This window comes from Lolium rigidum, chromosome 5 (assembly GCF_022539505.1).
Source record: "Lolium rigidum isolate FL_2022 chromosome 5, APGP_CSIRO_Lrig_0.1, whole genome shotgun sequence".
Taxonomy (NCBI): domain Eukaryota; kingdom Viridiplantae; phylum Streptophyta; class Magnoliopsida; order Poales; family Poaceae; genus Lolium; species Lolium rigidum.
Genome location: NC_061512.1, coordinates 207,953,083 through 207,969,852, shown reverse-complemented (window position 1 = coordinate 207,969,852; position 16,770 = coordinate 207,953,083). Strand labels below are relative to the sequence as shown.

The following is a 16,770-nucleotide window of genomic DNA, read 5'->3' as shown; positions in this document are numbered from 1 at the left end:
CACGCTCCCTCAACTCCTTTCTTTTCCCAGTAGGGAGATTCAGATCCGAAACCGGTGGGGCCCACCTCTTCCCTCCCTTTCGATCGATCCTAGTCGGGTGCGGTTCCACCCCTCCGCGCGCGCCGGCCCAATCGACCGCGAAACACACGGGTCGCTGCGACCCCGCGTGATCCGTCAACATCCCACTGACCCCGCCCGCGGCCCCACATGGCAGCCACGCTACCAAGAACCAGTCCCCCACCGGCCCGGCCCACGCCAGGTCGGCGCGCGCCGGAGCAGAGCTGGTCACCTCCCCCGCCCGCGGTGGTTATAAGACACCTCTCAGCCCGCCCGCCTCCCTTCCTCTCTTCTCTCCTCTCCACCCACTCCCTCTGCTCCCCTCCCCTTCTCCCTGCTCCACCCTCGACCCGATCTGCGCTCGCGCCCCGGCGGCGGGAACACGAACAAGAAGAAGATCTGACGGAAATTGACGAGAGGGACGGCGGCGCAAGGCGGCGGGGAATGGACGCCCACGGGCCCGGACCCGGCGCCGCGGCCGGGGCCGCCAGCAAGCTGACCCGCACCCCGTCCTCGCTCCTCCGCTCCCCCACCGTCCGCAACTGCTCCTCCTTCCACGCCGTCCTGCTCGAGGACGACCCCGAGCCCGACCACAAAAAGTCCCAAGCCGTGGCGGCGCAAGCCAAGGCCCTCAACCACCAGCACGGCCTCCGCCCCGCCGCCGCGGCCCACCCGCTCATCCTCCTGACCCTTCCCATCGCCCTCCTCCTCCTCCTCCTAACCCTCCTCCTCCGCGACCACCGCCACCTCCTCCTCTTCGCCGCCGGCGCCGCGCTCGCCGCGGCCGCCGCCGCCGCGCGCCTCCGCCGCATCCGCCGCGGGACCTCCCCCTCCGGCTCCGTGCACTGGTTCATCGGCGACGACGACGACTCCCCCTCCGCCACCAACCCCCACCACGCCCGCGGCGGCCCCGCCCACGTCATCCGCGAGGGCGTCGAGTTCTACAGCAACGGGGACTGCTACGAGGGGGAGTTCCACAAGGGCCGCTGCAACGGCGCGGGGGTCTACAACTTCTTCGGCAAGGGCAAGTACGAGGGCGACTGGGTCGACGGCAAGTACGACGGCTACGGGATCGAGTCCTGGGCGCGCGGCAGCCGCTACCGGGGGCAGTACCGCCAGGGCCTGCGCCACGGCCACGGGGTCTACCGCTTCTACAGCGGGGACTGCTACGCGGGCGAGTGGGCCGGAGGGCAGAGCCACGGCATCGGGGCGCAGACATGCTCCGACGGCAGCTCCTACGTCGGCGAGTTCAAGTGCGGGGTCAAGCACGGACTCGGCACCTACCATTTCAGGTCTGCACCTATATCTACTGCCGAGTTTTTCTACTACTACATTGATTTGTTTTTACAGCATCAAGCTGTTGACTGTTCCATTCCATATTAGTATTACTCGTGTTGCGATTCAGGCGACATCGGTGTGAAACTCTTCCTCGTTTCTAACCTGCTGCTGCAATTCGTTTTTCAGAAACGGCGACCGCTACTCCGGGGAGTACTTCGGGGACAAGATCCACGGCTTCGGCGTCTACAGCTTCGCCAACGGCCACTGCTACGCCGGCTCATGGCACGAGGGCAAGAAGCAGGGGCTCGGGATGTACACCTTCCGCAACGGCGACAAGCGGTCGGGGGACTGGGATTTCGGGACCCTAAAGAGCCCCATGCCTCCCACCGATCCTTCTGTCGAGCGCGCCGTGCAGGTACATACATCGATTTGCTTCGACCCACACATTGCTCCCTACTTGTGAGCCTTACCTCTGCAATGCAATTCCCCTTGTGGAATGGAATTCTGAATGTTCTGTTGTGCAATTACCAGGCTGCGCAGCGGGCCTCCGAGAACGCATTTCACCTGCCGAGAGTGGACGAGCAGGTGCACAAGGTGGTCATGGCCGCGAACCGTGCGGCCACGGCGGCACGGGTGGCGGCGATCAAGGCGGTCCAGAACAGGATGGACGGCAAGTTCTGCGACACCTACGTCTGATGAACCTTGCTTCTGTGTTGTGTTCAAGAAACCATGCCACCCGTTTCTTCTAACTGTACATTAGGGTAGCCAATAACTAATCGGCGAGTGAGTTTCAGAACGAAGACAACCGACCGGGGCGGCACAACCGCTCGCTCCGAGTCAGAGAGAGATCAGATCAGCAACAAACGGGAGAGACTCCGAGGAGCGGAAGCTGTGACTGTTTTGCGTTTCAAAAAACAGCTCACATTCCGCGATATCGCGATCGCGATCGGCGGTGGTCCCTTTCCCCACTCTTCTTCCTGTAAGCTGTAAATTGTACATAGATCCCAAGTGTATCATCAATGGAAGAGTGAGCTTTTCTCAGTGGCCTTCTTTACCACTTGCTGCATATCCCAAGTTCCCCATATGCATCCTGCACTTTGCACATTCATGCAATTCTGCTTGCACCTACTGCATTTCATTGCTCCGGTCTAAATCTTGACTGCTCCCATGTGCAGTGATTCCCCATTTGCAATGGTACCATGGAGGTGCACATGGAGGGATTGTGAATTTCTCGCTTGTCCTGCAACTTGTATGTAGTAGCTGTTATGTTGGCCCCCATGATAGTATTTGCATTTCAAGGACCCTTTGCTGTCTATCCATTCCCTGCATGAGAGCCCACCGTGCTGATTCAAAACTAGAAGCAATTCATAGCACCGGGTCCACCTGCTGCTCCAGATTTTCCCACCAGAAGCATGAATGCAGGGGAAGAATTATGGAAAAGGGTAAGCTGTCACCATGCATTGCTGTATGCTGGGAGCTGCTGTTGCTATATGGAGTATATATATTCCCCTGCGTGAGGACAATCATACTCCCAACCAATGATTCAATTGCATTATTCTGGATAGAATGATAATTCTGCTGTGTCAGGAAATTCCCAATAATTCTGAATGTTTTGCGGCCGTCTTATCTTCATGTCGAGCTTCGGCTCGCTCCATGCTAAGAACATGATGCTGCTGAAATTGTTTGACCTGCGAGATGCCGATCGCGGAAACATTGGGCGCATAAACATAGTCCTTATTCTGCTGCTGTACTATACCCTAGAAACATTTCACAGTCTAAATGGTGGCCTCAAGTACAGACCAAACAGAGTCGACCTCGGAGCCTGTGATTCTTAAATTGCCCCTACACTGCTCTAGACTAGACAAAACCCTGCTTAGGTAGGTGTTTTCTGAATTATCTTAAACCTCCAATGCGCTGGAGGAACCCAATGCTGGGGATTGCTCATCTCCAGGCGGCCTGCCTTCTTCCACTGTTTCTTCTGAGCTCTCACTGGCTCCCTTCCGCTGACTGATGCAGTGAGCATGCATGGTAGGAGCTCCTGTTCTTCTCCTTGCAAAAACATGGGCGGGAACCAGGAAGAAGAAGCGGCCGCCGGTTTCCTGACCCTGGCAGCTTCTCCTGTTTGAATGAAAAGCAGGAGCCAACTTGTGCTTTTCATGCTATCGTCTTTTTCTCTTTTTCTACAGATGCAACAGGGTCTAGACATGATTTCTGGTCTCGCACAAAAGCTAATTACGAACCCGGTTTTAGCCTAGCGTATCATAATAATTATTATAAACTCAGGGCTTCAATCATAGTGACACTCCTAAGATAGGAGGAGCATCTGGCCATGACATGATTGTTGTGCCATTTGGTTATTAGTATTTCTTTTTTTCTGCGAGCAGTTCACCTGTTTTGTAGCTCATAATTTCTCAGAGAATTGAAGCTGAAGTTTTTACTATAAGAAAAAAGTACTCCCTCCGATCCATAATAATGGTCAGACATTTAGTTAAATTCAACTAAAACCCCGACAGTTATTATGGATGGAGGGAGTATTATCCATCTTCTTGCAAGGAATTGAAGTGTTATCTCTGTGAGACACATGCATCCAAATGGGGCCTTCATGTGCTGAGTAAGAAGTCAACTCATGCTCACCCTGTTGATTCCATGATGTTCGCTTCCGTGAGAAGCGATATTGATCATACAGCAAAATGGGCATGGACCATTTCTTTTCCCTTTTCTTTCTTTATATACCAGCCAATAAACATCTCTCTCCGTCCACAGTTTCATTCAAAGAACTCGTCGCTCCTAGTAAACATTGCTTTCAGTAGCCATCAGCCGGTCAGGTACCCATCAGAGTTTATCACAAACATATCTTAGTATCCATGACGCATCCATCAGTCATGAGCTACTATGCAAACAACGCTGGCCATTAGAAAAAGGGAGGGGAGGAAGAAGACGCCGCTCCGACAAATAGTAAACAGTGGTGGCACTACGGTGGCCGGCCGTGGAAAGGATCGCCAGGCTTGGTAGCTTGCGCCTGTCGCCCAGCGTTCAACCACTTCACAGAAAATTGCAATAGTACTGAAGAACGCACGCTTTCTTTTTGCCAAATCTTGTGTTCTCTCTTTCTCCCACGAACAAGAAAGGAGGCCAAGCAAAAGGGGACGTCGTGCAGGTTTTCGCTTGCGCATCGCACTCACGTCTCAGATGGAGCAGGTGATCGATCGATGGATGTATGGTCAGAACAAAATTGTCACACTATATGTATTTTGTAGTCGTTGGAGACAGCTCGTGTACCATGTACTATTTGTTATTATGAATATATGTGGTATTGATTTAAAAAAAAGGTTATCTCCATGCCCGACGCATCTCTGTCACCAAAAGCGTGCCCGGTTTTGTGTCGGATCATGAAATTGACCTTCAAGACACCATTGACAGTTTGCGTCTGGGTATCTCAGCAGGCCGACACATTTTTTTTTCATTGATAGAGGTACATAGTTGACAAAGTTTAAAATTTAAACAGAAGAAAAACACAGGATAATCGAAAAACATAGGCAAAACATAGAAAAATCTACCAGGCGTCTGGCCGAGCCATTTCACGTCCAAATTCCTTGGGGTGACCTTTTGACTGTTGACATGGACAGAGGGGACTGAATTTGAGCGATTATGTTGGTGGTTTGACGGCCATGAGAGTTTGATGAAGTCATAGGCCTTTCATGCATGCTTCCCAAAGTCAACCCACATGAATACAGATTATACAGTTGCAGCACCCGCTGACAATTTATAATTGGACAAGTCATATATAGCATTTGAATAACTATACTTCAGATGTCAGACAGTGAACTAACTGTATTATCAGGTTTAACCTGTCTGCAATACAACAGGACAGTAGTATAGGATACTGACCTCTTTGGATAAGAAGATTGATAAACGTAAGATTATGAAAAACACACAAAAAGGGACAGATTTACAGCTGCAAAGAAGATGATCATAGAACATAGAACATAGGAAAGCTGCAGAGATATTCATTTTGATAACCCCAGAAAAAAAGAGAGCAGGAGAACTCCGTCGATCCAACCTGGTTGAGTCTTACAAAGATAGCGGATGTCTAAATTCCTACGTAAATGAGGCATATGCTTAAAAACACAGGAATTTGAGTAGCACTATAGAATCCCACAAAAATGTCCTAAATTTTGGATCACTGCCTATTGATATTAATTTGGAGCGGATGTCCAATTTCATATGTAATTGAGATTTAGGCCATAAGATGCTGAGTAACATCATTCTTTTGATTCAGAGTCAATCCATAGAAATAATCCAGATAACCCTATACAAAAAATCCCATGAACTTCCAAAAAGTACACATCCAAAGAAAGCCTATACTTTTCCAAAACTTCTATAATTTCTGTTGGTGGTTTAACGTTCTCGTTAGTTGGATGGTGTGAAAAGAGAGAAATGTGACGGTCTTCCATAACAAGTCCATCCCGACCACTATGCTTCTAAAGATCATTAAGAGCGAGGCCAGACTTTGGATCACCGCGGACGCAAAACATTTGAGTGTAATTTTGGAAGACTGATCCCTTTTATTTCTTTGTCTGTTTTGTTCTCACAAACTTGTCCTTAATTAATGAATGGGGTGAATATTTTGCCTCTATTTTGAAAAAAAGTTATAGGCCCATTCGCGCATGCTTCCCAAGTAAAACCACATGAGTGATAATGTTGTTGTTGGAACGTATGTCCTGTTACTAGACATATTTTGTGGCATCTGAATTATGAACGATATCTACACAAGCGGTGTCTGAAGTTCTCCCCTTTCCCCTGTGGGAGAGGTGTGCGAGACGTGATCGTGTACCCCGTATGCCCACTGACAAACTAGGGGGTTTCCCTTCCCTCCGCCGAGAAGTACATGGAACCCCAACCCATCATGTTAGTTGTGTATTTTTTTTCGATAAGTGGATGGCCCCATGTGCATTAATCGATGCATACGGCTTTTTATTATTTTATTAAAAGTACGAATTACAAAGTATTACAAATCACGAATCATTCAAAGTCTCAAAATGTATGAGCCAGAAGAAAATAACAAAAGAGACTAGACGCCACAGGATTTTCACGTAAGGCGCCTCTCAGTACGCTAGCTGCACCGGCTGTATAAATTATGTGCTACCATCGCCAAACGGTTGCACCCAATATCCATGTCCTCGCGCACATCCTTCAGCTGGAGATAGGACCACATTTGGATCCAATAGGTAACCAAACAATAGGTAACCAAAGGAACAACCTGCAGAAAAGATGGGAAACTTTTTGTTTGTTAAAGATAAAATCATTTCGGTCCTTCCAGATAGCCCATAATAAAGCGCACACACCTACTCTAATGTGCCCTTTATCTTTCTTTGCTACATCATTTAACCAATTACCACAGAGGTTTGTTACATTTTCTGACGGTGGAATATTGAATATCATAAAAACAATTCTCCAAAGAATTTGGGCAAACGGGGATGTGAAGAAAAGATGTTGTATTGTCTCATCTTGATAAAAAAAATTTAGAGAACCCCTACCAATTTAGTTTTTAAATATTATCCTTTTCGAGGATGACCTATTTGTGGAGGAACCACATACAAATTATGATTTTAAGTGGAACCTTGATCTTTTAATTTTTTTTTTTAAATAGCCGGTATGACTATTAAGTAGATCCGATACATATATTTAACTAAAAATTGCCCTGACGAAGTGAGATTCGGTGAAAGACATCATCATTTTCAGAAAGATGAAATCCCATAAGGCGCACGACTAGGCGAACCCATCTATCCCATGTATTATTGGAAAGAGCCCTCCTAAAACCTATGTTTATGGGGGTTCGCATGCATAACTTGAGCAACAATAACATTAATATGATTCACAAAGTGATATAAAGAAGGATATTGATCACAAAGAGGCCTATCCCCAAGCCACGTATCCTCCCAGAACCTAGTATTTCGACCATTTCCTACTTCCATCGATCCTCTCTCGAAAAACGCATCTTTTACCCCCATCAACCCTTTCAAGAACGAATAGTCCGTAGGTCTCCCTTACACCTGAGATAAAGTTTTATCTTTTAAGTACTTATTTTGAAACAATTATTGCCAAACACCTTGCTCATTTATGAGTTGAAAAGCCACTCACTAAGCAAACTTTTATTTTTTAAATCGAACACCTCCACGCTCAGGCCCTGATCCTTTGACCTACAAACAATGTCCCATTTCATCAATCTATGTTTTCTCTTATGCCCATCATTTTGCCAAGAATACCGAGACCTAAAAAAGTACAGTCTCTTTCGAACCCCAACATGTATCTCAAGTTAGTTGTGTACATAGGGTTTGGATTTGTGGTTCATCAGCCTTTCCAAGATGATGTCCTTCGCAGCGCCAGTAGGAAGTCGCGAACCATATATTCCTCCCGCTCGGGTGGTGTGGCAAGGTTAGGGTTTTCAGGGCATGTGGTAGGCTCGTCCAGCTCCGTTGGGGTGATTTTTTTTGCTATTATGATGGGAGACGCTCCTTGCTTTTATCCTTTTGTATATTTACGGGGCCTTGTGTGGTTTTTCTTAAGGTGAATATTGGCAGTGACATGCAAAAGAATATCTCTATTCATAGAGCCTCTTTGATTTGCAGGATTCTAGAATACATGATTGCAATGCCATGCCCGTTCTAATCCTACGATTTTCATATATGACAAACTTTATTTGTTTCAATCACACACAAAATAAAAGAGGGTCAAGTAAATGTAAAATTTCCTATAAATTGCAGTGCATATGTTTCCGTAGTAAAAAATCCAACGAGATTTAATCCTAAAAATCAAACAATCACCACCGAAAAAGTTTCTAAGAGCTTGAATTCTCCATAATCCCTATAAAATTCCTTAAAATCAAAGAGGCCACTGAGAGTGAAGTGGCAGTACCATCAGGTTAGTCTGTGCACCATGGGCCAACAGCATAGGATAAAACTTTCAGAAAGTTACAAGGAAAGTACTCCACAACCATAAACAATGGTAAGCTACTCTTTGGCGTACAGATTCAAGGCTAATCATACGACCAAGATGGCGGGTCATACCAATTGCATCTCAGACGAACTTTCAAAAGAATTTACAGCAAAGTACCGCCAGTACCCTTCAACTGTAAACATCGGTACAGTACATGAGGAGTACTCCTTTCTTGGCGTACAGATTCAAACCCATCATGCCCCTCAGGATGGCCGGTCATCGTATTGCATCTCGATGCGGAGACCTCTCTTGGGAACCTCACGCACCTGTCATGGGAGAAAAACAAGATATTGGAAACTACCCCCGTACAATACTCTCACCTGCGCCTCTTCTCGTCGATGATTGGTAGTCGAGGTCGGCAGCGGCAAACCAACGCACGCAGCACGCAGACGCACCGATCAACCATCATATCATAGTTTCAAGTTTCAATTCAACCAGACATGGATCCGCATGACACAGCCATATGCAACCACACGAACCAGCCACGACAGCCGGTTCATTCTACGATTGCGATCTTGTCCACTAGCTTGGATCAGTCATGATGTATGAGGGTTTAATCAGACGGCGCCAGCGCCGTTGACGAGGGCTGGGCCAATGGGCCATTGTTTATCCCCTGCGTTTGTGTGCGGCGACATGCTGACGGCACAAAGGAGAAAGATAATGTAATTTGGTTCCATGCATCAGTCGCTGTCTGTCTGTCGCGAGAGAGAACAATCGAAGAAGCAAACATGGGGCATCCATGGCGGCGTGGGGTGTGAACCTGGAACATGATCGGCATCGTCGGGAGAATATGGGCACGTTTGCTGTGCCATGTCTTGTGTTCGTTCGTGTGATTTATGGCACGCCCGTGTACGTTCTTATCGTCTCCTGATTCCTTTGGTCAAGTGTGTGGTGCTGGGTAAGATAGTAGCAGCAAGGTGCAGAGAGCTGCGATGTATGCACCGTGGATGTCACACAAGTGGTGCCACGGCCCAGGTTTTTTCACAGGAACGTGTGGCTCGTACAGGATGGGTGATGCAACGTCGTGCGTAGAGCGGTTCACGGCTACGAGTTTCCCATGTCCCCAGCCCCCAGGGCCCAGGGGTTGACGACAGTTTTGTGCCTGGATGTGTTATGTACTCCCTCCACCCCATGGAACAAGTTAAAAGTTTGTTTAAATTTAGATAAATTTTCGATATGTTCTATGGGACGGAGGGAGTATAATAATCTGATAATGATATAAGGAAACCCAAGTGTTGACAGTAGTCGGATGCGGTTTGTCACAGTTATTTGGTTCTCGAGCAACTTATCCTTTTTGCTTTTTGCTTTTTATAAATATATACCTTCTACCTCGGGAAAGAAGAAATAATAAGAAACGCAAAAATAAAACCCAACCACCAATTATATCTTCTAAACAATCCACACTAACAATCCACACTTCTTTCCTAGAAGAAAATATCAGTACATAACCAAATATGCGAAAGAAGAGGGTCGTGTAGGGAGTCTCATTCCTCATTTGGTTGATGGGGGAGTATCAATACTCCAATATGCGGACGACACAATATTATTTTTGATCATGATGTTGAAAAGACCATAAATATGAAATTAATCCTTTCTATGTTTGAGCAATTGTCTGGCTTGAAAATTAACTTTCATAAAAGTGAGATATTCTGTTTTGGGAAGGCTAAAGAAAAGGAACAGGATTACAGACAAATCTTTGGGTGTGAGGCTGGGTCCTTACAAATAAGATATCTCGGTATTCCTGTGCATTATTTGAAACTTAGAAATTCCGAATGGAATCCTATAGAGAGTCGTTTTGGCGCAAAACTAGGGACGTGGCGAAGTAAATTACTATTCTACGGAGATCGGTTAATCTTAGTCAATTCAGTTTTGAAGAGTTTACCAATGTTCATGTTGTCATTCCTTGAGATTCCTGTAGGGGCCAGAAAACGTTTGGATTTCTATCGATCAAGTTTTTTTTGGCAAACAGATGAAACGAAGAAGTATAGGCTTACAAAATGGAATATGGTTTGTAGATCTAAAGAACAAGGAGGGTTAGGCATTGAAGTTCTTGAACTAAAAACAAATATTTCCTAAGTAAATGGTTGTTCAAGATCCTAATGAGGGAATATGGCAGCAACTTCTTTTTAATAAATATTTGAAAAACCAAACGTTAGCACATGTTGAGGGTAAACCTACTGATTCTTCATTTTGGAAGGGTCTTATACGTGTGAAAAATGATTTTTTAGCAGGAGGTTTTTCAAAGTGGGCAATGAATCTGATATCCGTTTTTGGGAGGACATTTGGCTAGGTGACACTTCTTTAGCACACTAATATCCGGCGTTGTATAATATAGCACAGAGAAAGAATGTTTTAGTGGCTACTGTGTTGGCACAAAATCCACTTAATATTGCTTTTAGGAGAGCTTTTAACGAAAACAAATAGGATCAATGGATTAATCTTTATCAGCGGCTAATGATGGTACAGTTGACAAACAATCCGGATAAATTTGTATGGAAACTTACTGATTCCGGAACATTTTCAGTCAAATCAATGTATCTTGACTTAATGAATGGTCATACTACATTTTTACGCAAGTATTTGTGGAAATTAAAAATTCCTCTCAAGATCAATTTTTTGTGTGGTTTCTTAATAATAAAGTGTTGCTCACAAAAGACAATTTGGTTAAATGTAATTGGCATGGATGCAATAAATGTTGTTTTTGTAATGAGCCAGAAATCATAAATCACTTATTCTTATCATGTCCATTTGCTAAAATTGTTTGAAGAATGATCTATTTTACTTTTGGTATATGTCCACCTGCAAATATTACTAATATGTTTGGTAATTGCCTTAATGGGGTTAATAAATTGGATGAAAATAGAATACGGATTGGCATATCTGCTGTATGTTGGTCTATTTGGACAACCCGGAATGACATAATTTTTAACAAACAAAAGGAAACTAATTTTTTGCAAGTTATACAGCGTGTGGCGTACTGGATTCAACAATGGGCTTTCCTTATTTTGGAGGATCAGCGGGAGACTATGGATATTGGGTGTAACCGTCTGCTCACGGTTACTCACGACTTCTTTTTCCAGACTACTGGGTGGCGACACACTAGTAGGATACAAAATGGATAATTACGTGTTTTCATTTATTTTTCGATGGTTGATACTTGTCTCAACCCTCTCTGATCCGTGATGTAAACTTCTGAATAATTTTGAACCTTTTAAATAAATGAAAAGCCGTGTGTATCAAATTGATGCAGAGGCTGGGCAATGCCTCATTTCGAAAAACATAACCAAATATAAGGCTAGGGCTAAGGGTCAAAGTGGTTAAAACGGCCGCAGATATATTAGATCATCATCTCTAGAAAGGTTTTTTTCCAAGCGATCCACACAGATCGATTTTCATTACCCATGGATAACGAAAAACATGAGTATCAAGCCACAGGGAGCTAGTTCGTTCGAAACAGCAAAAGAAAACTAAGCTACCGCACCGCCGCCTACTGCTAGCGATACAACTTATGAGTCTTTTAACGGCCGAAGCCCACAGCAAAAGCTTAACGTATCATTACAGCCACATACATGCAGGGAAAACACCAAACAACATCAGACATTTGCATCCCCCCATCTTCCACTTCCAGGTCACCAGTGTCAGCTTCAACATCTCTTGCATCCCTTATCTGGAGAGGATGTTGCTGATGCCCAGTAGCATTCTGTGCAGCACTACCAGTACCAGAAGAACCAGCAAGCCTCAATAAACCGTCAGCACCCGCCCAAATATCATCCGCATCCTTCTCATTGTGAAACATGCCCAATATTTCATAAAAACTGTAGAGTAACTTATTAGCTCAAAAGGAGTTTTAACCAGTATCTCTAGAAAGGTTGAGTCAGGGAAGTACTTTTTTCCCTCTTTCAAAAGCGTTGCTTTCATTGCCTGATTGTAATCGTGAGAAAGAGCTTCGGGGAGAAATAGCACACCGCATAACGTGCATGCCCTTCAGTATTTATATTAGATGGTGCAATGATCTAGGAGATCACTGCATGGTGTAGTGCAAAAATCGTTGATATAACACTTATAAAAGTACTATTTTATAAATATTACATTCTTTGGAGTAATTGGAGCATTGCAAATTTAATATTACACACTCAATATTACAAGCCAAAATATTCACATAAGGCTCGAATTTCAACATAAGAAACTTAAGTACTAACGGTACGAATATACACTAGTAGAAAATGGACCTTTAGTCTCAGTTGGTAAGGGCATTTAGTTCCGGTTTTGCAACTGGGATTGCGAAATCAGGAATAAAGCCCTACTCTTTAGTCCCGGTTGCGTTACGAATCCGGACTAAAGGCGCTCCACGTGGGCCGAGGACGCGCGTCGGGACAGAGAATCTTTAGTCCCGTTTTGTAACACCAACCAGGACAAAAGGCCATGACTTCTATTTTTTCTATTCAATTTATATTTTATTTTTTTCCACTCCCTCTTTTTTCTATTTTTTTTAGAATTTCTAGTATTTCAGTTATTTGACCACTTTAGTCTCTAACTACACTTAATCTCTATTCAAATTACTTACTCGTGGTCAAACTTTCTGGTCGGTCACCCATTCTCAAATTGCTCCAGCATTAGTACGCTTAACTTCTGAGTTCCTTTCGTCCCGCTTCCAAGTGCTTTTGGCACGTTATTGATATTACTATCATATCAATTGTATTAACCTGTTGGTCACGACGTCACACTTTTTTATTGTTTCAATTCCAAATAATTCTTCTAATAAAAAGTAATGATGTAAAAATAATCTTGAATAAATAAATAGCAATAAAATTCAATTTTTTATTTTTTTCGCAAAACCTAAAATCTGAAATTTTTCATATTACCCTTTGACAGTTTGAGAATCTAAAAATTGGCTAACCGGGCAAAGTCGGATGTAACTTTTTGGGTAGATACATATTTATATATTAAACTATTTTTCGAGTTCGTATGCAAAAGATAATGCCATTTTACCAAAAAAATATAGTTTTTTTTTCCAAAATAAGTCAAAATTCATGTTTATTATTTTTCGGAATAACTAGATCACCTAACCTACCTACATCTTAATTTTGAATTTTCTACCATTTTTTTGTATTTTACAAAGCTAAAAAAGGCGATCCGGTGGCGCGGGGGGTGGGGGGTTGGTGCCAAAAAAACCCAGAAAACCTTTAGTCCGGGTTGGTGTCTCCAACCGGGACTAAAGAGGCTCGCACCGGTGGGTCCTACGTAACCCCTTTAGTCCCAGTTGGTGTCTCCAACCGGGACTAAAGGTTCCGTTTGAACCAGGACTAAAACCGTGCGATGTCCTAGTCGTTCGAACCCGAACTAATGCTCACATTAGTCCGGGTTCGTAGCGCGGCCGGGACTAATGCTCCTGGCAGCTTCAAGCAAAAGACATGTTTTCTACTAATGATAGTAAGTACCACAGATAGCTAAAACAACCTACCCTATATTGTTCGATGTTGCTTGGTTAACTCTCCTATTATAGTTTATTGCTCAGCTTCGTCTTCAACGTTGCCTTCTCCGTAAGCTATGCCATAGTCTACCTTTATGCCCCCGGATAGATTTGGTTCTTCATAGTAGACCCCCTCCTCCTGATGGTTCTCTTGTGGTCTCCTCCTTAGTGTTCTCCAAGTCCAGAAAGGATTTAAGACGTGGGATGAGTAAAACATACTCAACAAGTTTAACTTAAAGTGTTTGATGTAGCCCTAGACTAGGAAGTCATAGGCTGATACAATTTTTGTAAACATTTCTTCAGAGGTTCATTTTATTTTGAAAAACTATGTCTCCTAGTCTTCGTAGGTTGACTAGAACTTCATGGATTTCATTTCCTGCCGCGTTCGCAGTTCCTTCCTAGAATAAGGAGTGAAACCCCCTCACAAGATACAACATCCTTGATGCCAACTAGGCGTACTTTCTCGCCATACTTTCTTGTGTATGGGGCCTAGCTACTGACCAAATCCAATCATTGTCCTTCTCCGCGACCTCGCACACCTGTCCTTTGCTGGTACGCCCTCAGCGCCCACCCACTCGGGGAGTCCTATCCTCGGTGTGGTCTACAATTCATCATAGACAACCTAGTATACGACACCCCGTGGCTTGGGATGGGAACATTCTAGTCTGTTCCAAACAATTGGCCAATCCAGCCCTCATGCTAGGTGTTCAAAGTTGTGAGAATGGAAGAAGATCCTCCCGACTTCTCCATCCCATACCAAATATTATGGTTAAATCTTAATATACCGTGTAATAATCACTTGACGATATTTTTCTTAATCCTATTTGAACATACCCAAGTGTAATGGAACCTCCAACATCAACTCAAACCATGGTTTCATCACCCACCACATAATCATATTCGTAATTGTAAAATTAATACTTTGCTTTTCAATGCAGAATGGTAAGAATATTAATTTACAAAGACTTTGATACAAAATAATCAAGTACATGCGCAAGGGTTAATCTTGCCTTGAGAGTGCAAGATCATGTAGTTCAATGGTTCATCCTGGCCGCCTTGGACCTCGTATTCTAAAAAGCATCATTGTCAATAATACACAGTTTTGAAGAAGAAAATTTTGATACTTATCATAATCATGGCATGCTTTATTGGTTTAAATTGTTGTTCCCCTTCTTTGTGTATTTTACTCTAGAGTTATATATAAACTATATTTTAGGGTATTTCCTAATTCATTTAAAATGATTTGGAATGAATTTAAATGAATTTGATACACAAATGAATTTAAATGTATTTTCATGATTTCAATGTTTGAAAACATATTTAGAAGAAATATCACATTTTTTGGAAAAGATTTTGTTCAGATGACCATTTTGCCCCTAAAGATTTCTAAGCCCCTAAGATTTTTCATAAATTCTCAAGACTTCAGAAAATCTGATAAAATCATATTTGAACTCCATGTGTCATTGTGATTCCAAAAATGATCTTTATTTATTTTGCTAAGTTACTTTTGTTTTTGGCATTCTCTTTATTTTATCATAAATATTCCTTGGGCCCCACCATTAAGTCCAGCAACTGAATTGGTCGAACCTGACCGGTTCGGTCTGTCGTTCCAACCCAGAACCTCATACTTCCTCACCCGTTCATCCTTGACCTCACTCTCCAGTGACTCCGAGTCACCTCCGCCGTTGCCGCTCGATTCGGATGAGCTCCAGCGGCTATGTCCGTCGTCGTCGTTCTCTCTATTGAATCGCCTCTCTCCGTCGTGCCTTCTAGTCCCTATCAAATTGCCTCTCGCGGTCATGTGCATTCGCCCCCATCCCTAATTCAGATTTCGCGGTTGTGGCTCCCTCGACTTTGTCTACCTCCTAGGCGGCTGCGGTGCTCCTGGTGGATGTCTTCGCCATTGTCTGGATGCGGCTGGTGGCCATGCGATAGGTCGCCACACTCAGTGTCATCATGCCCTTCGTCATCGATGTCTCCGTCTACGCTCCGTAGAGGTAGGCCATCGTCTTCCTTCTCTCTAGCTTGCATCGTCTATCTGGAACTTTCTAGATCGTCCTAGTGCTTGTCTAGTTCATCTCTTTCAACAAAAGTAATGCTTTATCGATCCCACGGCTCTGCCATGCGTTATTGGCTCATATTATGCTTGATCTTGTCTATGTGATTAATCCTTGTTATTATCTCTTTGCTTAGTTTGTCCTAGTTCATCCATTTGATGATCATAATATGTGCTCCAGTGGCTCCACCATGTGCTCATTTCATCAAGTGTTAACTAAAATGTTTGTTCTTCAATTTTGTTAGTTAACTGATGCTTATATGCTTGACTTTTTTCTGAGCTTCAATTGCTAGATATGGCCTTAGTGATGATCATTATTGAAAGATCAATGATGTTTCCTAGATGGGGGGGGGGGATAGACGGTTTAAAAACTTCTACGTTGGGGCTTGAACAAGTGCAGAATAAAATTAATGTTTTTCTTATCAAGAACAGACCTACAAATTAGGGTTCGCCTATGTGCACCATTAACCTATGATGATAGCAAGATATAAAACATCACGCATGGAAGACTTGAAGTACAAAGACACGGTATACTTGACGACATAGACCAGGACTCCGTAATTTGCAGGTCTTTACCTCTATCAAACCCTAGGTTCTGACGTCTTTATAAGCATGCATGCATATAAAATGAAATACACGAACTTTGTAGTTTATTGCCACATAATGCTTCATATTTGCATCCCATTATGTCAAAGTTCTTTGTAGTATATTTGAGATACAAACATTATGTCAAAGTTTTTAAGGCTATACTGTGTTAATTCTTCAATCTAGATTGCTTGATTTTTTCCCTTTCTAGTGGAGTATAAGTGAGATGTGTTGCATCATATCTATTTTAGGACGTGATGCCCATATAAATGCTTATTTCACAATATTAGATTCCACCAACATAATACAATTTAATGAATTGTTACCG

General features: G+C 43.8%; 1 protein-coding gene across 1 annotated transcript; it reads left to right on the top strand.

The window, feature by feature from the left end:
- Positions 1-207: 207 nt before the first annotated feature.
- LOC124656998 lies at positions 208-2,314 on the top strand. Its single transcript, XM_047195635.1, has 3 exons — positions 208-1,349; positions 1,522-1,750; positions 1,867-2,314. Exons 1-3 carry the CDS (start codon positions 208-210, stop codon positions 2,029-2,031), a joined length of 1,536 nt encoding a protein of 511 aa, XP_047051591.1. The 3' UTR covers positions 2,032-2,314.
- Positions 2,315-16,770: the final 14,456 nt, after the last annotated feature.

Coding starts and splice junctions, on each gene's coding strand:
- LOC124656998 (XM_047195635.1), top strand. CDS start 208: ATGGCAGCCACGCTACCAAGAACCAGTCCCCCACCGGCCCGGCCCACG. Junction 1,350..1,521: donor CTCGGCACCTACCATTTCAG/GTCTGCACCTAT, acceptor TTCGTTTTTCAG/AAACGGCGACCGCTACTCCG. Junction 1,751..1,866: donor CTGTCGAGCGCGCCGTGCAG/GTACATACATCG, acceptor TGCAATTACCAG/GCTGCGCAGCGGGCCTCCGA.